This window comes from Phlebotomus papatasi, chromosome 2 (genome assembly GCF_024763615.1).
Source record: "Phlebotomus papatasi isolate M1 chromosome 2, Ppap_2.1, whole genome shotgun sequence".
Classification (NCBI taxonomy): domain Eukaryota; kingdom Metazoa; phylum Arthropoda; class Insecta; order Diptera; family Psychodidae; genus Phlebotomus; species Phlebotomus papatasi.
Window position 1 is genome coordinate 12,421,959 of NC_077223.1, and position 26,667 is coordinate 12,448,625.

The window sequence follows — 26,667 nt, forward strand, 5'->3', positions numbered from 1 at the left end:
CATCCAGAGTACGAATTTTTTAACATAACCCCCCATAATTGACATTTTGAATCCAAACGTCGTTCGAATTTGAGAGATTCAGATTTGAGAGGCTATACTGTATAATGCAGTGACGATTTCAGAAAACGCTCTTACAGTGTGTTAAGAGCGTGACCGGCATATGGTAATTGACTTCAAATATCGGACTAATTTATTTTGTAAACCGATAAATGGCATTCTTGTAATAAATGCTTCATTGTAAAATATTAAATTGACGTCAAATTCGAACCTCAGAAATATGTTATCCGCCATGAGTGCATGAAAAGCGTCGCTCTAAAAGGCTCCTTATCTCAGTTTTCACCCCACATACGATTGTAGTAGGACTGTTGAGCCTAGAGGCGTTGAAGAGTGAAGCCCGTCCTGTTGAAGACTCTTTTAAAACAATAGTACCAATCAGTGTTTAGCTGGGATGGTGACTTTGAGGAGTGATATAACGGCGGCTAACTTTAAGTTGCGATATCGCTATAGTTCCGTAAGATGAGATTGTGAGTACTCCACGAGTTATTCCGAAGGCACAATCGAATCGGCTCCTCAGTCGGTCTTCAGTCTTCATCAGTGAAACGAGGAGGACGCTGGATTCGTGACCTTCTTGGAATGGGCAATGGGGCTCATTTCCGGAGACAAACGATGAAGGGTACTCCAGCATTTTTCAGGGGTCTAAATGAGGGGTAATACGAATGCGACACATAGCCTCTTCCCTCAATTCCTATGTTCACCATTAAGCGCGACAGATTCCTTGTAGGCTCCGGTACACTCAGGTGAATGATATAAGATTGGGTAACCAAACTTAGTTTGAAGTCACGAAACTGAGTCTGACGAACAAGGGATCTAGTCCTTCTAGAAAGTGTTGAGCATGGGGCTAACAACCACTCCCCGTAAAAGCAAGATTATTAGGAAACCTCCCAAGGAACCTCCGATAGGACGAGCTTTGGACTAGTCGCCAGGACTGGAGCAGGTTAGTGCGAAAGGTCCGGTCCCTTAACGGGACTTTGCAGCCAACCAAGTAAGTGCGACGGCGGTACCTTCCTAGGACAAGCCTCAAGTTCAGGTTAGGTCGTGCGTATTAATGGTTTCAGAGCTTAGCTATCACGGTATGCAGGGCCAATATATTGATTATTTCTATCGCACCCTTGGAAAATTGCTCAAGGGCTTCCAAAAAAGATGGTTTTAGGAAAATTTGTAACAAAATTAAAACGATCGATGGGGAATTTGATAGTTTACTGACCTGTCAAACTTGACAATTGCTTTGGTAATAATATTAATCTTATCACGTACTGCTTAAAATGATACAACCAATACAACAGTTGAACAACAGTTAAAAAATCAGTAATCAACTTAGATAAGCTTATACAGTGGGACCTCGATAGAGTCAACTAATTATTTCCAAGCCTGTTGACTCTATCGGAGTCCGAAAAAAATCAATTAGAATGGGGTATTATTTTATGTTTGTATTAGATAATTGATAAATTCAACACGATAGTAAAATATTTTATTTAATTAACCCATAAATTCTACTCCCTTTGGCTCAAAAACAGTCGTATGTTTGGGCAAAATTTGAAGATTAGGGAATAATTTTACGGAATGTTTTTATAATTAGTAAATGTCTTAAGTATAAACTACTCTCCATGTGGTAATATTTTTTCTTGTGCTAAAAACGTTATATTGATACGCCAAAACACTAGCCGTACTCACTATGGCGCTGTTATCTTGTAATATCGTTATCTCGTTATCTCGTTATGTTCTCGTAAATGTATTTTATAAATGAAAAATTATAACAAGATAACAGATTACGGAGATTACGAGATAACAACGCCATAGTGAGTACGGCTACTGATTTTAATTTCGATAAAATCATAACAAAATCATATAATATTATTACTACAATAATAAATGAAAAGTTGACTCTATCGAAGTCAATTTAGGTCCAAGTTGACTCTACCGGAGTCCGTAGAGTAAAAAAATAGCTGTTGACTCTATTGAAGATTGCCTCTATTGGGGGTTGACTCTATCGAGGTCCCACTGTAGTACAGTTCTTGTCGGTCGAAATAGAGAAAATTGGCTCCATGCGATTCTTTAGTCCCAAATTTTCTGAGGTATTTCTGAAGAATTTCTACAGAATTTATGGAGAATTTCCGTAGACTTTCTGCGAAATTTCTGAGAAATATCCACAGAAATTCGTTTTCGATAACGCACGCATTTAATTTTGTGGTAAGATAGTAAAGCTAGTAGAGAATTATATGACAGTTTTGGACATATGCGACTTTCCTAAATGCAAAATTTTAAGAAAAAAATATTTTTTCAAATTCTTTTTTGTTTTTTATTTAGGAAATTGTTCGCCCCTCGCGAAGTTCAATTGCTTTTCTTGTTGAGTTTTAAGGCGAGTTAGGTTGACGGTGTCATAGACACTTGCCGCACCAAGGCCGGCCATATGATCTCGTGCGCCCTAGAGCGAAAGTGATCGATCTCAATGTAAATGGTTGCATAGCTGGAGAAATTGTCGCTATAATTGCATTTGAACTTTATCACACGGTTATTGCCGACATCCGTCCCATTGTTGATGGTTGAGAGATTGCCAATTCACACGCTATTTGTGTACATAAATCGTTGCAAAAATAAAAGCGTGAGTGAATTTTGCCCAGGAAAAAAGAAGACTTGCAAAAGCACTTCTCAGCGGATGATGTGGCCATGATCGTGAACTACTTGGTGCACCAATCAATCAATTGACCACGAAATGAAGGTGAAGGTGTGGCCGCAAACCATCTTGCAGTGGAGCAATTTTCGATCGCAGCGAGTAAAAACTTTTTAAACTTCTTTCGACAGTTTTACCATTGAGAGAGCAACTTTGTAATAAATTGTAACACCGAAAAATGCTCGGAGGTATTTTCACTTTTTAATCGCAAACATGAGGATTTTATCTCCATTTTCAGAGACAATAACAAACATTCCCAAGAAATATCTGTAATTGTTGAATTCCGGAGAGATTCATTTCTTTTGCTCTATAGTCGATTGATTTTACGGTGAAATGAGAGGAAGTGTCATTTCTTAGCAAAACATTAACTTTAGTGCTCTTGAAAAAGTAAATTAAAATTATTCCATTTTAATTGCAGTGCTAATGTAAGGTACGAACCTATGAAGGTTTTTCTTTCAAATGGATTTGATATTGCAATCTGCAAAGTGAATTTAACAATAAAAATGTCGAATCACTATTTGAATTGGATGTTTTATGATTTTCCAGAGATTTTATCATATGCAAATGTTTCACGTTTGTCTGCTGTCGGATTTACAGTGCATTATCATGAAGTTAGACGCAACGTTCTTGTCTTAAACCTCATGAAAAAAGAATTAAATACAAATTGTTTTTTTTTTTCAAATAAACATTTATATATAATGGGCCTCATTTTTTAAATTCACATATATATTAAAATATTTAAGGTAAAGATTGTGTTCTAAAAAGAAAATACATAAAAAAGAAATTCTTTTTATTAATTTTACATCCAAATAATGCAGTCTTCAGATTTAAGATTTAGCTCTATGATTTAACTTTACTAAATAATTATAAGTCAAGTCTATTCCGAAAATTTTGAGTCAGAATCAAATATTAAGGTCGACTAATTAAAATTAAGTTTAGAAGCAAAAGATAATGGAAAAAAACAATATTGCTGCACTTCATCACATAGACAAAATGCCTGTTCTGGTCAAAAAATGTGTACCAAAACAAAAATTGAATTATCTCGGTTACCGAGCAAACGATAAGATCAAGTTTTGGCGCAAGATTATAGAGGATATTCTGTTCTATATTCCACTATCATCTTTTTGTCAGTTCATTTACGTCCTAGTTATTTGATGTAAATAAAAAGTTTGAAATATTTCAGAAATTTGATTCCGAATTGCTGTATACTCTCATATTTGGTTCAAATCGATTTTGCATGCAATTCGAATTTGCTTACGTTAAGAATTTCCTCTATAACAAGCTGATCAAGGCTTATCACTAGCTTTACAAAATTACTTACTGCAACGTTTTACCATAAAACTTTCGGATTCCATTTTCTTATTAGTTTTGTTATTTCATTTTTAGATTATTTATTTTTCAATTAGTTTCTTTTACTTAATTGAACATCTTAGTCTTTGTCTTTTATCCGTGTACCACAACTTAATGTAGTTTGCTTTATTTGTCATGGATATAGTTAAAGTTCTTATAAATACACTTCCATAAATACAATTTTATATTCCGGTATTTTAAGAAGTTACATGAGAGGTTAAAAATGTTTTAATTTAGGAATTCAATCAGACCCTCACAATTTCTAGGTAATGTTCAGTTCAATACACCTCCTTATTTAAAATAGGTGACCAATAATTTAAAATTTATTAAATTTAGTCGGCAGAAGCTTGAATATTTGGATTAATGTCTTCTACATCTTCGTGTGAAAGTTTTGCCCAAACAAGTGTTTTGAAATAAATCGCGTTAAAATGCTTCCATTTGACGAAAATTTTTCACAAGAGAGACCCTAATGGGTTATACCTATTTGTTGTCTTAATCCTTTAACGACGAGACAGTTTTCGCTGACTGAAAAACGGCAATAAAAATGAAACCGATAAACAAAACTTGTGAAACCTCTTACATCTAACCATCGAAAAGCCAACAGAGTCTGATTTGGTGTATTTTTTGTCTCTATGAACGATAGGGACAAGAATAGCCCAAAAAATTAAAGAAATTTTTTTGACGATACCAATGAATGATAATTTTCACTCTCATGAAAAATATTATGTTCTGTATTGTAGTTTCTTTTTCCAGAGCGGTTTTACTTTAAAAAAAAATGGAAATACAAAAATAAATAAAATCAAATTTCAATATGAGAATTTTAAAATTCGTCATATCTCAGCTTAAAAACTTACTATATAGCAAATAGCTGGAGACTATCCTTGATTCTTTCAACCTTCTAGCTTACAATTACGTACAAACATAAGAAAGAAATATCTTTAAGTAGTCAGGAAAAATTATTTTCTTTATGGGACACCGGTGTTCCAATCGTCCTTAAAGGGTTAAAATAATAATTCAGAAAGCCAAAAAACAAAGTTTTAAACTTAGGCGCATGGAACAGGCAGTTGACAGAAAAACTTAGACTTTTCTTGATGTTTGCGGTTTTATTCTTCTAGCAAATTCAGGAATTGTTGTCCTCTTCATCAGGTCTCCAAATGTGAAAGAACAATTTTTGAATTTCTTATAATACAATTGGAAAAAAAGGTTTTACAAAGCCCTGGAAAAATCATGTACAGGTGATAAATGTTTACTTGCGAATTCATTTTAAATTAAATAAAGCTCCAGGAAAGTGCGGCACTTTCAATTTACATTATATAATTAATTTCTAAGAGAAGTTTCACTATGATGTTATTTTTTTATTTTAACAAAATAAAGAAAATTCTTTCTTTTTGGGTTTAGCAAAAGTTAATAATTGTATCTAATATTTTCGTACGGCACTGTAATTTCTTTATTCATGAGTTTTTTTATGAGAGACTGGTCCGGTATTTGAATAATGTTACAATTAGACCCACGATCATGTGATACATCTAATTTACATCATTAAAGACTTTATTGAGAAAATATACATTATCGGAAATGAAACATGTGGTAATTTTTGGAAAGTGTGAATTTCTTCTCAGATTTTTGCAGAATTGTTTACGGGAAATTGTATTTTATTTTCGCATGATCAACTTCACCAAGTCAATGACGGGTGTAGCATCTCGCTTGCAGCTTCGGTAGGAAAACTCTTTGCTAATTTATAGCATGGTGAGATTATAAAATTGCCGCGAAGAGAAGATTGGTCAAAATACTGTAATTACATGTATTTTATACCCATCTGCCGTTTATCGAGTTTAAAAGTGAATTGCAATGTTATTACTTGAATGGATATCTTTTGCCCGTTTTTGTTTATTTTTGCACGCTTCGGAGAAATGCTCTCTTCACGGGTTAAAATCGAGAGTAAAATGGGAAGATATCGTATAATTTTCTTTTGCTGAGAAACTTTTTTTTACAGACAATTATTGGAAGTTTAGCTCTTCATTTGGGGCAAAAGCATGTATAGTTGGTCTTTTATGTTGGCCGATTGAGTACTTTATGGATAAGTCGCTTGTCGCTTTAAATTTTTATTGTTTACGTCTTTTCGTTCCGTTTTGAAAAAAGTAAGACTTAAATAATAATAGTGGTTTGAGACTGAAGGTTTAGCCCTCTGAAGGTCTCGGTTTTCGAAATAACAAACAATTTTAGTGATTTTTCAAGATCTAAATAAAACTTCTCTAATTAGAAATTACGGTAAATGGTCATATGGCTAATCCTTACATTTAAAGACCATGTACAGGTCAAAGTAAGAGAAAAACATTAGAAATAAAATTCTGTACCCCTAAACAACTAACACTTCAAAGTTCGTTGATAAATCAATACTGTTCGTATCTTTTTTTTTGCTTTGAATACTATGAGGTTATCAATTGGGATTGGTATTTTCAGTTGCATTTTTCTAAATTCTGTTATAAAGATCAATCCCAATACAGTATTTCCGTAAAAACTCAATCCCAAAAGCATTTCAATGCATTTATAAATATATTTTTGTTTTTAATAAAAGTACTCCATACTTAATGGTAGAATACTTGTTCAGAAATTGAGAAAAAATCCATAAATAGAAATATTTTTAAAATAAATAATCTACTATTAAAAGCAGAGTACTTTTAATAAAAATAAAAATATATTTTCAAATTAATTAAAATCCTCTTGGCATTACAGTTTTACCCAAAATACTGCTTTGGGATTGATCTATTGGAACGAAATTCAGAAAAATAGCATTGAAAATGCTAATCCCAATGCAGCACCTCATAGCAAAATACAATCCCACATAATACCAATAATTATAAAAATATTTATAAGAATTTGGTATTAAAAATCTATTAGGAAAGAGATAAAAATGATACCCAGATTTCTATCATTATTCTTTATTTTTTTCTCTGTCTAATTGGTTTTGTATTTTCTTGTTGGATACTTGTGGGATTCATTGGATTAATGCAAAATTGAACTTTACAAGGAGATACCGTATTGGGATTGCTTTTTCTAACAGAATTCACACCAATAATAGAAACTTTCTGATAGATAAGTTAAAAATGCCTCTGAAATATTAAAACTTATTATTAAAAATTCTGTTTTTATTTTTTTTTATGAGCAATAAACATTTCAAATGTTTGTTTAGAACATGAAACTTCACTACTCGACTATTTTCTCTAGTCCTCGTCATGATCCATAAGAACCAAAACACAGAAAGGTCGGTTATGCAGAAGCATTTGTGAACTTATTCATTGGAATAAAACCCTAAGGCTTCTATTCATTTTAGTTTAGCTGTACACTATTTCTGCAAAATATCATCCCCTTGGATTATTTTGTTTCTACCCTTAGAGATAATTTGCTTAAAAGGTTAAACTATGCAAAAGCGTGTGGGTTTAGTGCTTTTTAGTCTATTAGAGATTAATTAAATATATATAACTCGTGTTTCTTAAAGCAAACGTGCCCTTGGGCTCCACAATCTCTTTTCACTCTCTTCGTCAATTTTAGATGGTATTCTGGGAGATTGAATATGTGCTTTAATGAACTTTTTGAAATCACTTTTCATTTCAATTTGAATGTAGAGTACCAGTGACGACAGATGACACAGCAAGTTACCTTTCTTCGCTCTAAAACTCTATGTACTCCAAAAAATTTCACTTTTGATAATCTTCTGAGAATCTTATGTTGACCATTAAAGACGGCTTTTTGTGGTCTGGATGTGTGTTGATTATGCCTTCTTTTTGGCCACTTCTTTCACTCCTATGCTCAGAAATATCTGGCCAGGTGAAAGGAGTCTCCCAAACTGTCGGATTTTTTATTCACAACCATAATTAATGATTTATTGTTTCGTTTCTGAGACATTTGAGCACCATAAAGTAACCTTGAAATCTGCAATATCTATTCAACCAAAAGTGACAGGAAACTGTAACTGATGTTTACCAAAGGTATGAGAGGTTTAAGAGAAATTATATTGGTGTTTTATGCTCAATAATTTTCCATATTTACCAAACTAATAATGGAATTATACAGCAATTTCCTGAGGAAATTTTCTGTGGTTGATTTTATTTACTTTGGAATAATATCTCGTGTTGAGTATATTTGGATTGTTACCATCCGGTTGTCGGACGTTAAAGACACTATGAATATGCGATGAAAATTTTTTATTAAACTGTCTTTTGAGATTGAGAGACAAACCGATTAATTGAGTACTTAAATTCTGGATGGGATTGTCAATCTCATATCCCATGGGATTAAGGGAATGGGGGTAGTAAACACGGGGTAGCTATAAACACTTTTACATTTTTTGTTTCAGATATTAAACTTAAGACAATGAAAACAAAATGAATTCATGAATACTACAACGATCCTTGTACACTGTAGAAATGACTGATATAAGTCCAAGAAGTGTAGATACAAAAATCAGTGTTTACAACTGCCACATGTTTACTATTGGTGAATTTCCCTTATGCCTTAGACAGACTTTAGGTCTGGACACACCTAAGACTTAAGTCGATAAACGACTTAACATAATACATAATCAAAAAAAAATGATCAAACTACATTTCTATCATTTCCCACTACGCCGTCTCTTGGCTTAAGTCGTAAAGTCTGTTTAGGATAGCTAGGCTTAAGCCGGTATGTCACTCCGGCAGATTAGGTCCAGTTAAAAAGCTCACTTAATACAAATCGTACATCTTCAATACTATAAAAAATTTTGGTGACTGAAAAGGGATATGAACCCAGGACATTTGAATCATACAGTGAATACTAAACCATTTTACCAATTTACCAATTATTAATTTTTATTACTATTATTTACTATTATTATTAATTATTATTAACAATTAACGAAATTATACGTCGAATAAAGTACAATAATTTCTCAAAACACAGAATATTTCCCTTTTGCCTCCAGCAAGCACGGATACAAACAATAGTGGTAGTATCTCTATCACACTTTTAAAAATTCAAAATTTTGGTTTTTCGCGATATCGACCCATACCGACCCTTAAGTATTTTGGTATTTAGGATTTTAACGTTGGGAATCTTTCAAATTCGAGAATTCGGTTTTTGGGATTTTGACTTTCGGATTTATCGCATTGGGATTTTTGGATTTCGGGATTTTGTCCATTTCGAGATTCTGTCTTTCGGCATTATAATCAGGAAACCATCTTACAAAAGACATAAAAGATTTAAGCATAAAGGTTGTAAGAAGATAAATTGAAGAAATAGTTTTACGGTTCTTGAACCCCACAGTGAGGTCTGTGTTTATAGTTCTTTGATTTTTGAATACTTTAAAATCCCTACTTTCAATCCCTTACCAATTCGTTTTGTAAACCGATGGCAGCCAAAATCCCGAAAGCCAAAATCCCGAACGCCAAAATCCCGAAAGCTAAAATCCTGAAAGGGTTGAAGTTATATGGAGGAAAATGTTTAGAATAATTTCCTAAGACACAGAAAATTTCCCTTTGCCTCCAGCAAGCGCGGGTACAATCGTGGGAGTAACTATGACACTTTTAAGAATTCGGGATTTTGGTTTTCGGGATTTTGGCCCATTCGGGATTTTGGCTTTCGGGATTTTGGTGTCCGGGATTTTGGCTTTCAGGATTTTGGCGTTCGGGATTTTGACCGAGACCCCTTGTAAACATATCTTTGCGAATCAGACATTTGCTAAAAAATTGCATTTTTTTATCCATCGATTCATCTGTTTAGCCCGGACCTTAAGATAAACTCTTATAAACACTAACTTAGATCCTTTTTTTATTCTTAACAAATATTGTGTTTATATTCGAAATTGTCCTTGAATCATTCTTGGTAAACTGATTTTAAGGTCAATGGGTGTAAAGAATCTAGATAGTGCACTTCATGTAAGCCCTCATAAGGGCTCATTAAAAATTTATAGAGGGAAATTGAAGAAGTGAAGGTGCCACTTAGTTTTCCTTTCATGAGTATAAATGGCGACAGATACCCATTCACTGAAGACTGAGGACAGTTACTTGACAGCAAGGACTCCAAAGCAACCTTTGAGCACCCATAAGGATGGTAGGGGTTTGTTTTGTCAAAGTAATAATGAATTAGAACTGGTGGGTTATGGAAGTCGACTGGGTTGACATGGGTCGAATGGGCCGTATGCTCTAAATTCTTAATCAATATGAACGAGTATGAGTTCATTGGAAGTGTTTTGAGAACACGGATAAATCTGAATTTGTAAGGCCTAATTGCGTTTACCCGCACATTGAATAGGTCCAGTGGGTCAAGTGGTAGAGAACTCGCTCTATGATGCAAGTGTCCCAGGTTTGAATCCCATAGATGTTACCAGGATTTTTTCTGTCGTTAAAGGCATTCGTATGGCATCCAGTGAACTTCACTGCACTTAATTTCACGAGCATAGGACTGACAACCTCATCCTGTATAAGAAAACATAATAATACATGTCTAGGAGGAATATCCTTCTAGGAAGATCTAGTTCCCCTATGGAACGTTTATATAAACAATATAACAAATTTTTAAGGAAAACTTTTTGAGAAAGTTTTTTAACTCACTTCCTCGGAGTACACTGTCTTGTGTGACTGATGTGCAATAAAGTATAAGGATGACTGATAAGAACAAAAGTCCAGCAATCTTTAGTCTAAGACATCGAGGAATTGTAAACCTATTCCATGTATTGTATACTTTAGTAAAAATCCAGCCTGTTATAAACGTTACTTTTCAAAACCGGTTCTGGACCGCTTCCAAGCGGTGTCTTTACCTACTAGATCTCTGTCACTATACGTTTAAATTGGAGAGCCGGAAGTGCCAGTTCGGTCTAGAACGTCAAAAAAGAAGGGCGGCATATGGACTTGGGTCTCTTATGGGGATATGGCTAGGTGCTAAAGGATATGGTGGCTAGTTGTTTTAAGAGATCCTATTTGCTCTCAATCTTTCCAATCTACAACAATCTAGACCAGTAGTTTACAGAATTAAGGATAGATAGTATTCGTGAAATCGACCGTCGGCGTCGACTGAGACAACAATTGTCGAACTGATCAAACACTCGACAAACTGGAATTCGAAGTTGAACGGTATACAGTAGACTCTCGCTAATTCTGCTCTTTTAAGTTCGGGCTACTTTTTAATTCGGGCAGCGGTTACATTTGAAAAAAGTTTGTTGTCATTTTTCAAGTTTGATTATGATTATCAAATGAATCAAATATGCTCAAATTTGGCATGGTTTGTCATAGTTTTGATGTGATTTTGCATTATTGAGGGATTTTCATGCAATTTACGTTATATGTGAATGTGTAAACTCAAAAAGAACGTTGCATTTCAAAAAGTTTGTCGCCCGAATTTCTGTCTAATTCGGCTGACATTTCGGTCCTATATTCCCGAATTTGAGAGAGTCTACTGTATTACGATTTTGAAGTGATTTCAAAGCGTATTATTTATCTGTGTCTACCAGTGTTAAATCGATAAATATAAGAGGAAACAGACAAAAAAGAAAAACAAAATCAATTTTCAGAAAATAGCACAAACATTGAGGCGCAAGTTCGAGCATTCTGCCAAGATGTTATGCTTTTCTGCTCGTTTGTCTTTATTGATATTATAATGCACTTAAGGGTTTTTTTTCGAACCAACTGTGCAATTAAACGAAAATATCTGTTTTTCAGTCAGGTTTCATTGTTTTAAATACGGATATCCGGGAAAGAGTTTCAGCAATCAATCCCCTTCCTCTCAGGAACTTTTGTGCATTTTCTAAAAATCTCCTTTAGAATTTCAAGTGAAAGACCAAAGTGCCAAAATGACTAATGGTATTTTGCTGTGGATAGAGCATACTGTATTGTTATGAAAATGGAAAAATGTATGAGTACACGTAGTTTGTAAGGTGAACAACTGAAAGAGGAAAAGAAGCAAAAAAAGAAAAATTATTAGAAAAATTTTCTTTATTTAATTTTTCCAACCTCTGACCAAAACTCATTCCTCAACATCAATAGCATCCGGCTGTGCATCCCCCCAGAGAGCTCTTGTTTATTCACTCTCTGGCCATCTATCATAGAAGGAATGGCAGAAATGTATCCTATCCCATGGGTCGATTAGAAAGTGTCTATAGTTGCAATGTTTGCCAATGAATTTTACTTTCAATGCACACGCAGAGACTTATCATTTCTGTGATTTTTGTACAAGAGCAACTCTCTTCAATCCCATAGCTTTATTTCATCCGCATTTATATCGCACCATGAAAGAAAATTATTGCTGACTTTATTGATTATGTACAATAAATAATGAGTCAAATGGTTTATGTTTCTTCATTTTGCACTACACATCATCCAATAACTGCCATCCATTTGTGTTAATTGGATTTGTGATTTGATTTCTGTGATCGAAACACTTGCTAAAGAGGCATTAAGACAGCTTCAATTCAGCGCCATTTCCATCGTTTTTTATTCTCTCCTGTCTGCATTAAAAACACTCAAGTGTGAGCATAAGAAATACATCGAACGCAAACTTAATTAATACTCTTAATCTATTAAAATGTCTTAGCATAAGAGGTGGATGTGATAGAGAGGAAGTGGCAAAGAGAAACATTTGCAGTTCAAATCATCCATTAAAACGACCATCACCAACATTCAAAACAACAATCAGCAAAGAAAGTCTTTAGCATAACTCGTAGACATTTGATTGGATCTCGAGGACATTTGTATGGTTTCCTCACTGATCATTGATCATGATCGTGTAAAGTGTATAAATGATTAAATTTTCAAACATATATTTTATTTTTATATTTCTCAGTTGACGCTATCATGAACTTGTTTTTCCTCCGCAAATTGATCGTATTCACCAGCGTTAAATGCTTGTCATATAACCTGATTGATTGATAGTTTGTATAAATTGTCTTAGATTATAGAAAGGGTTTTCACTTTTCACTCAATTAAGATCGCAGGGGCTGGATAAAAGTGAAAAAATTGGAGCAATTTAATAAATATCACTGAACTCTCACGATATTTCAAATTCACTTCTTTTCTCTCTCCGTTCTCTGAGATTCACTACTTCCATCAGCAAAAGTTACAGGGATCGTATACACAAAACTTTTATTTATACAAATAAAATGTACAATTGTGTTCTGTATTCTCACCCCTAAAACATAACAAATGGCATAGAATTTCAAAAATATAATAATTTCTTGATTAAATAACAACAAATGATTTTTCATCAAAACATTTTCATATAAATCAATTCAATATGGTCCAAAACAATAACAAAATAAATTAATACTGAATTTTTATTCTTCTTGAGACACTTGTACGGTTTATTCTAACTTTTTTGTCGATTTCATACTTTGAAAAAGATTTTGTTGAAGGTTTTGTTTGAAATAAGTGCGGAAAATTTAAGCCACGCCCCTTTAAAATTTATGAGTTATCTAAGTATATTCCGAAAGTGCAATATAGGCCAAAAGCTAATTTGAAATAGCATTATTTTGTAACTCTTTGATGACAAGTTTTAATGACAAGTCTGAGGGTGACTTTGTCCTCTACTAGGGTAAAATGGTACAAGTTGGACAGTGGTATAAGTTGGACAATGGTACAATTTGGACAGGGCTTTTTGTCTTGATAAATTTAGTACTTCATTTTTATTTGTATATTTTTAATCCTTTAGCTTTATAATTTCGTTCCTTGTGCTTCAAAACAAATTTTGTACTGTATTTATCAAGAAAAAAGCCATGTCCAAATTGTACCGGCGAATTTTCCAACGTGTAACACTAATTCCAAATTATATAACTTCACCCTATTCCTAAACTTTTCTTGAATTCTAATGTTTAAGAACGGTCCTCACCGTAGTAGAGATCGGATCGATAAAGACGGTAGATCGGATAGATAAAGACCATCCTTAAATGTTAAATGTGCCCGACTTCCCTCTACATCACGACACGAGTGATTCATTAATCTTTAAAGAGTTAACTCATTCTCCTTACTTTTCCTCTTGTTCTTCTTAAATATTGATTAAAAAAATGCAATAATTCAGTATAAGATCTAACTGAGAATTTAGGGCAACTCCTAAGCGATTTTATATCCTGCACTGTGCTCAAATTAAGATTCTTTATTTCACAGAGCAATAACCTTTACCCTGTGCGTGCCCTGCTCTAAAAAGATACGAAAGAGAAATAGAAAAAGTATTTAAAACATGTTCTATCAAAAATATGTTCAACGCAAGAAAAATATTTCGTAAAATTTTCGTATATGTTTGTGAATTCGTTCTGGGGACTTACGAAATACTCGTAAATCATAAGGGTCACTAGAAAGTACGTAAGTCTTTGTGCTTTGTACACAAACATTGTTTGTAACATGATCAATTTACGAGAATTTTTATTTTTTTTTACAAACATTGTAAATGTTCGTAAAGGCCCAGAAAAAAGTTTGTAACATTTTGTAATTTGCTTTTAAAGTTTTTCCAGACAAAAAAACAAAAGAACAATTTTTTGTAAAAGAACAAAAAATGGTTGTAAAGTAATCGTGTTACAAACAATGTTTGTAAAAAAGTGCAAATTTTTACAAACTTTTTGGAGGTTAAGCGATTTGCGAGCGTTTTGTAAGTCTCCAGAATTTTACGATTTTCTATCTTTTATATAAAAGCAGATCTATCAATTTTTTTGTTAAAATTTTGCCTCTCTTTTGAAAAAATTCATCTTAAAAATTTGTTCAAGAAATATTCGTACTTGGTACATTTTCTATCTAAATATTTTTTATCAGGATATTTACTTTCCTGCACATATTTAATTATTCATTTAGAATATATTTTTCGAGAGACTTTAATTGGCTGGCATTAAATATATAATACAGTGTGACCAGTGTAACCTCAATCTCAATGGTAAAAATGGGTTTAATGTTTGAATTGTATTTACTTTTATAAGACTACAGTCAATAGTTTGGTGCTTCATCCGTCCGAAAAGAAAGTCGCACATTTATAAAAAAGCAGGATTAATAACTGATGTCTAGGAATTCTTTTGTTATTGATTAAAGTCTGAAATAAGCTCTTATTCGAGGAATTTGCAAAGCTTTAAGAATTTCCTTTCTCAAAGATTTTACCCGGAAAAAGTTACTCTTTCTGGAACCATTTCTTTTCCCAAAAATACATATAAGGATATAGTAAAAAGATGTCGTAGGTTTTCGATTATCAATAGTAGCTCAATAGTTAAACCTGATACGTTTATTTTTTTAATTAAGACTTTGAAATTAGGTCCACATACTACTCAAGTATCACTGGAATGACTTGTTTGGACAAGTATTTTAATAAGTTTGGCCAGAAGAAATAAAGTAAAAATGTAATTGAGACAAGGAAGGTGATTTTTCAAAAATATAAGCCACGCCTCTTCCAAGCTTTTAGTTGCTTATTACGATTTAATAAATCGTTTTTCAACAATGATATATTTCAGATAAAATTGTGGAACGTACTTGATAGAGAAGAGTTCTAAAATATCTTTATACATTTCTTGTTTCAGATTATTATTTATAGGCCACGCCTCTTTGAGACCTGGAGCGAAACTCTTAAAAAATGGAAATTTGTGGTAACGTTGAACAAGAGAGAACTTTAAATAATTACTTTACCAATTATATGAAATGCCTTGAATCAAAGTCCTTGATTTTTAACAGAAGATGTCCTCAATATTTTTTTATAAGGTCGGTGAAAGGCCTATTTGGAAGGGAGCACTTGCTGGCAATTTCGTCAAAATATTGAAATTTATTTTATGTAGGATCGAAGGAACACTACTTCGACAGGGAACCCTTATTGACCTTTTTGTCAAAATGTTGAAATTTATTTAATGCATCCAATAAAATCTAAGTAATATAACGTTTTTTCATTAAACTGCGTTTATCGATAAGGATAAGTGTTTGAATTTCGTATTCCAAATGGTACAGAGTAGGGTGTCTATAAGTCCTGACTCGAGTTATTAACGTGTCAATAGGTGTTCCTTTCACCCTATCTAAATAAAATGCAAGTAATATTAAGTTTTTTCATTAATCTATTCTTTCCAATAAGGATAGGTACTCAAATTTTGCATGCCAAATGGTACAGAAAGAGTGCTAATGTGTGGTCCTTTAATCCTAAGTGTTGAAGCTTAACGAATGAAATTTTAAATTCACCTTGTGTTATATACCTAAAACTTTACTTTAAAAGTTAAGGTGCGAGTTCTTGTAAAATAGTTTTTTAGTCTACACGATCTACACGGTCTACACAATATTTCTGTTCATTGAGTTAATGTAGTAAAGGGCGTGGCTTGTTTTCTAAGTGCACGATCGCGTCATAAATGGGCGTAGCCTAAATATATTTTTGGTCAAAACAACCTCAAGAAATCATTCAAAGTTACACTGAACCGTAGTTATGCCTCTTTTTGAGAAATTATTCACTAACAATAATTTCATTCCTAGAAAAAAATTTACTTTTCAATCAGTCTCATGACATTTTCCTTTACCACTGGTCCTTGACCCCATTAAGTATTCGCTAACGCAGACCCAGAGGTCACCCACCCCGAAAACCCCTGCAAAGTGATCATGTCTCTTTGGCATCCTTATTGATAGGATTGCCGAGTTCATCGATCTCAGGTGATGGCACAAGAGGGGGCTTGAATCCGTACTCCCATCGGATATTCTTGAGATAATCAAGATTGCGACGGTACTTGAAGCGAGGCACATTGACACTGTGACCCCAGTAGTCGGTTTTCAGGGGAAGGGGTCCTAGGTAGTCATCCTTGAAGATCACCCCTGTTGAGTAGCTTGAATGAGCTGCACTATCAGCCCCTAAGCCACTGTGGTAGCCAAAATGACCTGAAAGGTGGATATTGTAAAGATTTTGTAGATGTTGGGGATAATTCAACAAGTTAGGTAGTTACCAGCATATCCTCCGAAACCGTGATCGTTGATCTTGACATTGAAATGAGTGGTTTTGGGGTCGTGATGATCAAAAATGTCAGGTACTCCGTAGACCGGTTTGAGTTTCTGTGGTGGATGTCCGTAGACAGATGAAATCGATGCATCAGCGTTCACCTTGACTGACGTAGGGCTGTTGAGGTGAATGTGCTTGGTGATACTAGGTTGGGCGATAGGGTGAAGGACTGTGGACGTAGCTGTGAGGGGATAGCTCTGAAGCTTTGCAGGAAGATGATCAAGATGAAAGTGTTTGATATTGGGTGATTTGTAGAAGAAGGGCTTGCCCTTGTAGTGAACAACAGGGACTACAGAGTGTCCTACGTATTTGGTGTGATGGATGTGTTTGTTGATAGGAACTGCTACGGGTACAGGATAAGGATAGGCAACCGGCTTTTCTACATGAACGGGTACGTGTACAGGGACTTGGACAGGAACTTGAACAGGAACTTGGACGGGTACTTGGACAGGTACTTGATACGGAATGTGAACAGGAACATGGACCAGTTTCTCAACGGGATAGGGCCGATCTACAACCTTCTCAACTTCAACCGGTATCGGTCGATCTATTATTTTCTCAACGACCTTCTCTACCGGAACTGCTATTTGAACTTCCTTTTCCACAATCTTCTCAACCTCAACGGGTCGATCAACAATTTTTTCCACAACCTTCTCTACAGGATAGGGTACGTGAACTGGCTTCTCTACAATCTTCTCTACTGGGTAGGGTCTATCGATGTACTTTTTCACTTCAACAGGATACGGTACCTTGATCTGCTTCTCAACGACTTTTTCAACTGGAACCGGTCGATCGATAAACTTGTTAACTTCCACAGGATATGGCACTGGACGATCAACAAGTTTCTCTACCACCTTCTCAACGGTAACGGGTTTCTCTACGATCTTTTCTACTGGCACATGGATATGTTTCTCCACAGGATAGGGTCGATCGACATATTTGGTGATGTGAACGGGTTTTTCCACAACCCTTTCCACAGGATAGGGTACGGGAACCTTTTTCTCCACAACCCTATCAACGGGATAGGGTCTATCAATGATCTTCTGCACTTCCACGGGATATGGTACTGGTTTTTCAATCACTTTCGGCACCTCAACTTTCTTCTCAACCGTAACATGAACTGGAACTGGTGTTGGAACGAGGCGATCTACAACGACAGGAACTGGCTTCTCTACAATCACTTTCTGCTGCACAATGCGATCAACTGGTTTCTCTACGATAATTGGTGGATTGCAATTACCGCTGCGGCATTTGGTGCGAGCCCCAAAAACGGGTCGATCAGGATGCGGCTTCTTTTCTGTGATCACGATATTCTTTACATTGACACTTTTTTGGACTTCAACTATGGTTTTTTGAGTGGTCCTTTCGGTTACCTTGTCAGGCTCATCGCAGTCCTCATCTGAGTTTGAGAGTCTCAGACCAGCCTGGATGGGTGCAAGGACCTTATCTGACACGCCCCCTGAGGAGATCCTTGTTGTGCTGGTTGTTGTGGTAGAAACGACATCAGGACCTCGGTTGCTCTTGAATTGTCTTAGGAATTGCCGAGAAGCGGGTTCTGCAGCAGGAGTTGTGCTTGTTGTGAAGGTTGTTTCCTTCAGGAACTGCCCGTTATTGTGATCGTCAATTATTTGAACATTTATACTTTTTGGAGTGACATCGTTGTCTTGCTGTGGAAGGTATTCCCTGGATGGGATGATCCTCACTTCCTTAGGTTCTTGATCTGGGTACTCCTTCGATGCTACAACATTTTCCTCCTCATCATCTACAACAATGGGATCATCGAACACTCCCTGATCACCACGAATTGCCTGGAAATGCTTTTGACTTCCTTCGGCATCTTCAGCCGCCAATTCCTTCTGTCCCTCACTTGCCACATCCTCAGTGCTATTGGTGGCAGTGAACAGACTCTCTCCCGGTGTACCAGCTTCCACCTCAGCAGCCTCATTGATATTGAGCACATCCTGATTTGACACCAAATTCTGTGTGCTTTCGACTAACTTTTGGATGCCCACCTCTTCGGTGTGGTCCCTGGTTTCGGTATCCTGGGCCACTTGATAGCTCACACCCGGACTGATATTGACAAAATCCACATCCGCCGGTTGGGCGGTAACATAATTCTGGTAAGGTGAGGCAATTGGAAAGAGAATAGTCCGTGGTGTGTCATTGTCCGCATGGGAAGGTGATGATTGCACCACTTGTTGCTGATCCGACAGGCTAAATTGCTGTGGTGACACAATCCCAACAATTTCAAGATTGCCCGGATGCTGAATTGGCAATTGTGATGGTGGTTCCGTGGACAAATTTGCCGTATGGAGGGCGAAATGTTGACTCATCAGGCTGTTTGTTCCCTTCGTTGTGTATCTAAACGGAAAATTTTGGTTTAAATTTTGGGTGGTGCAGATGAAAAATATTTAAATCACAGACTCAAAGGGAGTTGGTATTTGTACAAAAAATCACTGATTTGACGCAATGTTGAATGTTTAACCCCATTGAAATGCCTGTTATATAAAACCAATCGACTTGGTACCTAATATTCATATCATGGGTGATATACTCGGAAAAAATAATCTAATATTTTCATATTGATCAGAAGAAAAAAATGTGTTAAATCAATTTTCTTTTTAATTTAGTGTTTTGAGTTCTGACAAGTTTAATTTGTATTTGATAGAGGCTCAATTTAGAATTAAACTGGAAAATGATTCTAATAATCAGAATAATTATCAGAATCAGAATAATATTCAGATAATTATTTTGAATTATGATCCAGTAGTTTTGAAGTATATTTTGTGTTTAATTATTTTTTTATAATACATTTTAGTGAAATAAAAATATTATCAAAGCGGCAAATAATAGATAGAATTTACCTATTGAATACTTCACTTTTTAATAGGATAATTAATTACACTTAATACGGGATTTATGGTGCTAAGAGAAAATGAACAATTTTCTTTTTATTACTATACTGTTCTCAAGTGCATCTGCATTATCGACTTTTCTTTGAATTGGTTCCTGTCTTTCCGTGTTCTAAAACCGCCAAACAGTCGTGACATGAACCAACACAAAGAAAAGCCTATTGTGTAGAAGCACTTGAGACCTTAAAGGAGATATTACAATGAAAAATGGACATATTGTTACGATTCTGTGCATGGGACAGAAGCTACCATACCCTCGCTACCAACTTCAAATGACTTGCGACCGAAGGTGAGGCAAGAGGAGCTCCGAGATCCAAGAAAAACACTAGAGTTCCTCTTGTAGACTTTTATTAATTTCCCTGCTATATTTCTCTTGAATCCCCGGGTTTGAACGCCGATCATAAGGGAGTTCTCTCCCATAGAAACACCCTCGGGCGAACTGAGGTAAATCTTTCCGGGAAGTTGCCGGGGCACATCCCTCAAATCTATTCAAACTCTCGTATACAACTCCAAACTCCTGAGTGAAAGATTTCACTCCCTATGTGGTAGCGATTTTATATGCGTTGCTCGAAAGGATTATAAGCAAAAACGAAAATTCGCATATAAAATCGTTACAATATTTATTTTCAATAGTTTATTTTTGTCAAGTGATTCTACATAAACAAATTTTTTTTGTGTTGGTTCCTGTCTCGACTATTTGATGGTTTTAGAACATGGCGAGGTCTGAGAAAAACAGTCGAGACAGGAATGAACACAAGGAAAGGTCGATAATACAGAAGCATTTAAGAACAGTAGTGTTAGGAACATGTTAATTTCTCAGTGGAATAGCACTACTATTGCAATCATTGGGAACCGGTGAGCGTCGGAGGTTTGGAGTGGCTCATAAAAAGTAGGTTTTTCCCGAAGCTTTCGGCTCGGACTTCAAGCTTTTCTCTATGGTCAAATTTTACGATTTTGTAGCCTTGTCAGGAAGCCTGGGAATTCACAGGACATATAATTCGGGGTCTGTATTTTTAATTTTTTATTGAATTTATTGGTAGTGAACTTCCAAATTCAAGAAAGTGAATTATTTTAAAGCACACTTCCCGAATTCCAGGTCTATAAAGCCCCAGACTTCCTAAAAAAAAAGCTACACACAGAAAAATTTTGATTCTAAATTTAAGAATATATGTATAAGATCCTGGGAACTTAAATTGGACGTGAATTCTCGAGGCGTTTAAGTTTAGAAGCTCTGAGCGAAAGAAATGGGCTAGAATCCCTAGCTCTTTCAAGTTACGAGATCGGGAACTTAAGTTCTGCATTAGCCGGAAAATGAAAAATGTCTACAGATTTGCAAATTTGAACTAAAACTAAATGATCAAGGATTTAGAATTAGGGCATTGGCATCCATTGGATGGTATTTGAAATTAAATTCCTGGGTGTTTCTGTTTAAGAATTTTCCATTTTTCTGTGTGTAGAATATCCTATGATCTGCCCATTTTTACGGGATAATTACAGTAAATTTACTGAATATTTACTGTTTTTTTTTTACTTATATTATAATATTTGCTAAAACGTTTTCAATGCGGTGGTAAAAGGTATTATCGAGAATACTTTTTACAAAGATGCTCGGGTTTTATCAGATTATTGCAGGATATTTATTGAATATTATTAATAGACAATTACTGTATTATTACCGAATATTTACTTCATCTTTACTGAATTTTTCTTTATCGTCTACTGAATCTTTGCCTAAAAATTAATTTTAGGTAAGGCTATTACTGGATTGATGCTAGGTTTATTAAATATTTTTTACACTGTTTTGCATGGTTACAGTATATTTTTATTAAAATATTACTGGAATTTTGTGAAGGGTTTTACAGGCATTTTTTAAATAGTATTTACTGATCTTAAGAATTAATTATTTTCTTGATGCAAGGGAAAGATGTTAATGACTATGGCTGTCATCCGAACCACCAGGTCGACTACCGTATTACATCCCCAAAATAAAATGATTTTTTAAAAATCTTCCGATAGTTTTCATCTATTATTTATTGCAATATTTAATTAAAATGCATGTTAATCCGTAAAACAGAGAAAATTTTTACAACAACATCAATGTTTTTTATTATCTTTTTTATTAATATTAAATTTTAAATGAACAGACCTGTGAACAGCGATAGTTAAGGTCGTTAAGGTGCTGTAGTTGGTAGTATCGATTCAAATATTTATATTTTAAGATATAGGAAAATAGTTGAAATAAATATGCAAGGCAGACATAGATATTGCTCCCAGGGAAGTTAGAGGAAAATATACATTTGCATTTATAGCAAACTATTTCTGAATGATTGTTCATTTCAAAAACATACTAAATACTTTTTTGCTCTCAATTCCGTGTAAATAATTTGTTGAGAACTTTATGATCTGCAATATAAATTAACTTTACTTTCATTGCGATTTTGCATTTCAAATTTACACTTTTATGCAAAATGTCACACCCAGACTTTTGTGTGAAAGGTCATAAAATTCGAAATTTTCAGTGAGGAGAGAGGGAAGGGAATGATTGAGAGTGGTGAATAGGAATATCCTTTATCTCACCTCACAATGGGATGATACCCAAAGGCATCAGCAATGTAATCCACTGTGGATTGTGCTTGACCATTTGGCAGGTGAACGAAGAAGTTCCCCTTGACATTGTCAGCTGTCCTGAAGACCTGATGTCCATGAATCTTCTCAGCACCATCCTCACTGGCCACTGAATAGCTGTATGATACCTTTGCGATGTTCTAAAAAAAAAAAGAAGAAGAAAGAGGAGGGAAGGGAAATGTGAAAGAGTCAGTGAAATTGGGAGGAAATAATTTTATTAACTGGAAGCAATTAACCTCGTCTCTCCCATTGTGTTTATCAATGTCGTCCCTGGATGGTTTTATAGCTATCACTTGTGCAGCTAGACAAATTATCAGCAAGCTCTGCAGCATTGTTGTTAGCAGAAATTGGCGCGAAATGAAATGGAAGTGGCGGTTGATTTTCCAATCGGAGGGTAGGAATTGAAATGGAAGAAGAGGGTATTAAAATTTAATTAAAAACTTTCAATACAATACCACTGGAAATTCTTGCATCCAACTTTATTTATTGTCGCTTCCATTAGCCAGTTTTCTGTAAGAATTTTGATGAATCTCTAGTTGGGGTGATTTCTTAAGTGCAGCTACTACAATACTACATTAGTTCAGGGGATTATTTCTGAACGAAGAGTAACTCGAATTCCACATATTTGAATCTAAAGGCTCTGTTTATTTAAAAATGAGTTTAATATTCAAAATGCCTAGTCCACCCTAGAGCTAAGCTTTAGGGTGGCTTTACTCTAATTTACGTGTTGTTTACGTTTACGGCTTAGCGTTAAATAATATTTAGTCTACATTACTTTGAGTTTCCCACTAAACCGTTTCTTGGCTTAAGGCGTAAGTCTGTCTAGGGTATTATTGAATATCCACCGTAAGTCTAAAGTTCAAGTCAATGTAATACTGCTTGAGGGTTTTGTATACTTTGTGTGCGAACTTTCGATGTGATTGACAAGTAGCGGAGTTCTAAATTAATTAGTGTTTTTTTTTCATAACATTTCCTTTGTCTTTTTAAAGAATTTCTATTATTTCCTAATATTATAGAATGTAAAATAAAGCTAGTACATTTTCAATTTTTTTTCAATCCTAGAGCCTTTTTTATTAATCTCCGAAATACCCCACAGTCAGTAATAACAATTTCAAGTAGATTTTTGAAAATAAATATTCAGGATGAAGCAAAATCAAATATTTTCGAAAGTCAATTGAAAATCCCAAGTTAAAGTTGTCACATTCGCCCCTAATGGAGCACTTATTGTATTTTCTATTCGAATTTTCAATACTTTGACTTGCAAGAGATGATCCGTTTCCTTTCCGAGAGAGATGAATTATTTTTTAATTTCTTCATTTAAGGCGTAGATGGTACTACTTTGAGCTGTGGGCCTACATTGATATATTTTTTGTTTACTATATTTCAAAAGCAGCTGGACCTCATCATAATTTAATTCACTTCCCTGATTGTTTTGTCAAGCTAAATTATGTTAGGTTAAAATCCAGTTTCCTTTAGAAATATGCGAAAAAATTGTATATCAATGCAGTTCCACATCTTAATGCGAACCCACCTCCCCTATATATAATTTTGACAAAAAGTATTAAACACATTCGGACAAATATTCCACATTTTATTGCCATGTTTATGTTCAATAACTTAATAGTTTTGAACGCTAAACATTTCTTATTCATGATTTAAAAAAATGTTTTAGAGTTAATTAAATAATACAAATTCATGTTTAATTATTTCACGAAATTTTGTAATAATTTGTAATTAAAATTTCGAATCACTAGCTATTTAGTATCTACCTTTTGCCCTTAAGGAAAAATTCGAACTTGAAGTGATTTCAATTCGGAAAGGTTACGTAAAGATTGTTATTTAACGAAAATTGATAACATAAGACCTAAAAGAAGATAGAGGAAGAAAAAGAAATTCAAAATTTGTTTTGTCTTTCATAATAATGCTATGCACTACTAACTTGATTGTCGATTATGAGATGCAACATTTAATATTTTATTTTAGTTGTTTTTTTTTTGAAAATTGATTTTTCTTATTAACTCGTAAAGAACGATTAGAATACCGGAAACGCCGCTGACGTATTTGTTTTCCTACGAGTTTCTAAAGTATTTTTTTTCTGACCGTCAATTTTTGACTCTCTCGTCTATAGAAGGGTAAGGAAACCATTGGTTGTGGTGATGTGGTTGAGGTAATCAATAAGTGACTTCATGTTTTCAAATGCCATGCAAATTTTTTTATGATAAATATAATTCGGGCTTATGATCACAATAACCTTTAGATCCCTAAGCCATGAATATTTTAAGTCATATTCTTACTGTTTAGTTGGTAGTCCAACAGTCTAGAAGAGCAAGAAGTTATCGGTATAATAGGGGCCTTGAATTGGGGAAAGAACTTAGGTCCCTTAACTCTTTCGCGTCTTTAGGGTCATATATGACCCGGGGGAAAAAGTTTCTTTTTGGCTATTTACATTAATTGAAATCTAACTGGAGTCTTGAGAAAATGAGCCAAGAATCTTACATCCTTCTATTATGATGTCGTGCACGAACAGATAGATTTCAATTAATGTAAATACCCAAAAAAAACTTTTTTCCCCGAGTCATGACATTACCCTAAAGACGCGAAAGAGTTAAGCAATAGAAGTCGTATCAGCTAAAAGAGTATTACAAGTCGTTCAATCTCAGTATAAATTAAAGTTTATCCATATGCTTTAACACTTTATGATTTATGATTTTCCCACGTTTTTCCATTTCATAGATAAGACAAGGATAGAAATAGAAATCGAGGGACATTTAATTAATTTTTCTGTCTTTGCATTTTCTGTTAACTCTTTTCGGAGCGCCGCATATGCTGCAAGCCAATTTCATCATTTTTTAATCAAAAATATCTAAGCTCAGGAATTAATTGAGGTCCTACAAAAAATATCTTACATTTAGACATCCTTAGTTTGTAATCATCGACAAGAATAGGATTTTTATCAGTTCTGAATAATTAAAATTCATTGTTTTTCCCAGAATATTCATATGCTGCTTTGGTTACTCAGAGTCCCAAAAGAGACGAAAGAGTTAAGGTAAGCCAAGAAGTTTCCAAAACGTTTTCCTGAGCGGCCTTTATAATTTCTCTTTCGTTAATATATTTCAAGATTTGCACAAAATTGTACAGGTACATCATATTATTTACTGGTGAATTCTTATTGTGAAAGGAAAAGCTGTTTGACAGGAATTTTCAAATTTAGGAAAAATCACAATAAAGCATACCTTTAACGTATTCTAGAATATTTTTGGAAAATGGTTTAAAAAAAAGCAATTGAGACAAAATTATAAAAAGGTCAAGGTAAATTTGTATTCATATTCAGATTAGATGCACAGCACAGTCACCTTCTAATCATTAGTGAAATACGGGCTTCAGACTTATGGTTTATCCATAAAGCTTAACTGTTATAATTTTTTAAAGAACAACATTTCTTGCATTAATTGTTATAATCATTTAGGCTTGTGTACTACGTGCTATTATCCCTCATATTTCAAAAAAAAATACTGCAATTGCCTGTTGCTTATAAATTCGAAACCTTCGTGGACTAGAATAATCCTCTTGTCTGAAGCCTGTGTAAAAGGTAAAACGCAAATGTTTTTTTTTTTTTTAATTCATTCATCTTTAGAAAAAATTAACAGAAAAATTAACAATTATTTATCTTGTCTTAATATAAAATACTGAATAATCCTAAAGGATTCTAAATGGGAGTCTATAGTGTCTTCTTCTCAATTTCTATAATCACGTTCAAGTGAGTTAGACGGTCTTCAGATACTAGAGGTTTAGCCCAGTTCCTAAAGGTATCAAAATCCTGAAATGCGAGCAATTTTATTGCTTTTTGAGAATCTATAGGTCACTTATCTTATTCAATCCTAAGTTAAATTTTTCCAAAGAATCGTGGTTGATCAGAAATAAGAACACTTGAGCCATATGGATGAGTCATAGGTCTGAATCCCGTATTAGGTATTTGTTAAACCTTGGTACACTCATGTGAGTATTGAAAGATTCGGTCACTAATCTCAAGTGAGAAGTCATGAGCATGAGACAGACGAATAAAGGATTTGCTTCTTCTGGAGATGGGCTAGGGCGGCT

General features: G+C 34.4%; 1 protein-coding gene across 1 annotated transcript; it reads right to left on the minus strand.

Moving 5' to 3' along the window:
* Nucleotides 1–16,519: 16,519 nt before the first annotated feature.
* On the minus strand, nucleotides 16,520–22,901 carry LOC129800239 (uncharacterized). Its single transcript, XM_055844506.1, has 5 exons — nucleotides 22,806–22,901; nucleotides 22,522–22,709; nucleotides 18,190–19,393; nucleotides 16,980–18,135; nucleotides 16,520–16,914 (listed from the first exon to the last, which is right to left on the minus strand). Exons 1-5 carry the CDS (start codon nucleotides 22,899–22,901, stop codon nucleotides 16,640–16,642), a joined length of 2,919 nt encoding a protein of 972 aa, XP_055700481.1. The 3' UTR covers nucleotides 16,520–16,639.
* Nucleotides 22,902–26,667: the final 3,766 nt, after the last annotated feature.

What these genes read in the sequence shown, in the direction of transcription:
- LOC129800239 (XM_055844506.1), bottom strand. Translation starts at nt 22,901, where the DNA reads ATGCTGCAGAGCTTGCTGATAATTTGTCTAGCTGCACAAGTGATAGCT. An exon ending in AACACAATGGGAGAGACGAG is followed by an intron (nt 22,710 to 22,805) that starts GTTAATTGCTTC and finishes TTTTTTTTTTAG; the next exon opens with AACATCGCAAAGGTATCATA. An exon ending in GGGTATCATCCCATTGTGAG is followed by an intron (nt 19,394 to 22,521) that starts GTGAGATAAAGG and finishes TTTTCCGTTTAG; the next exon opens with ATACACAACGAAGGGAACAA.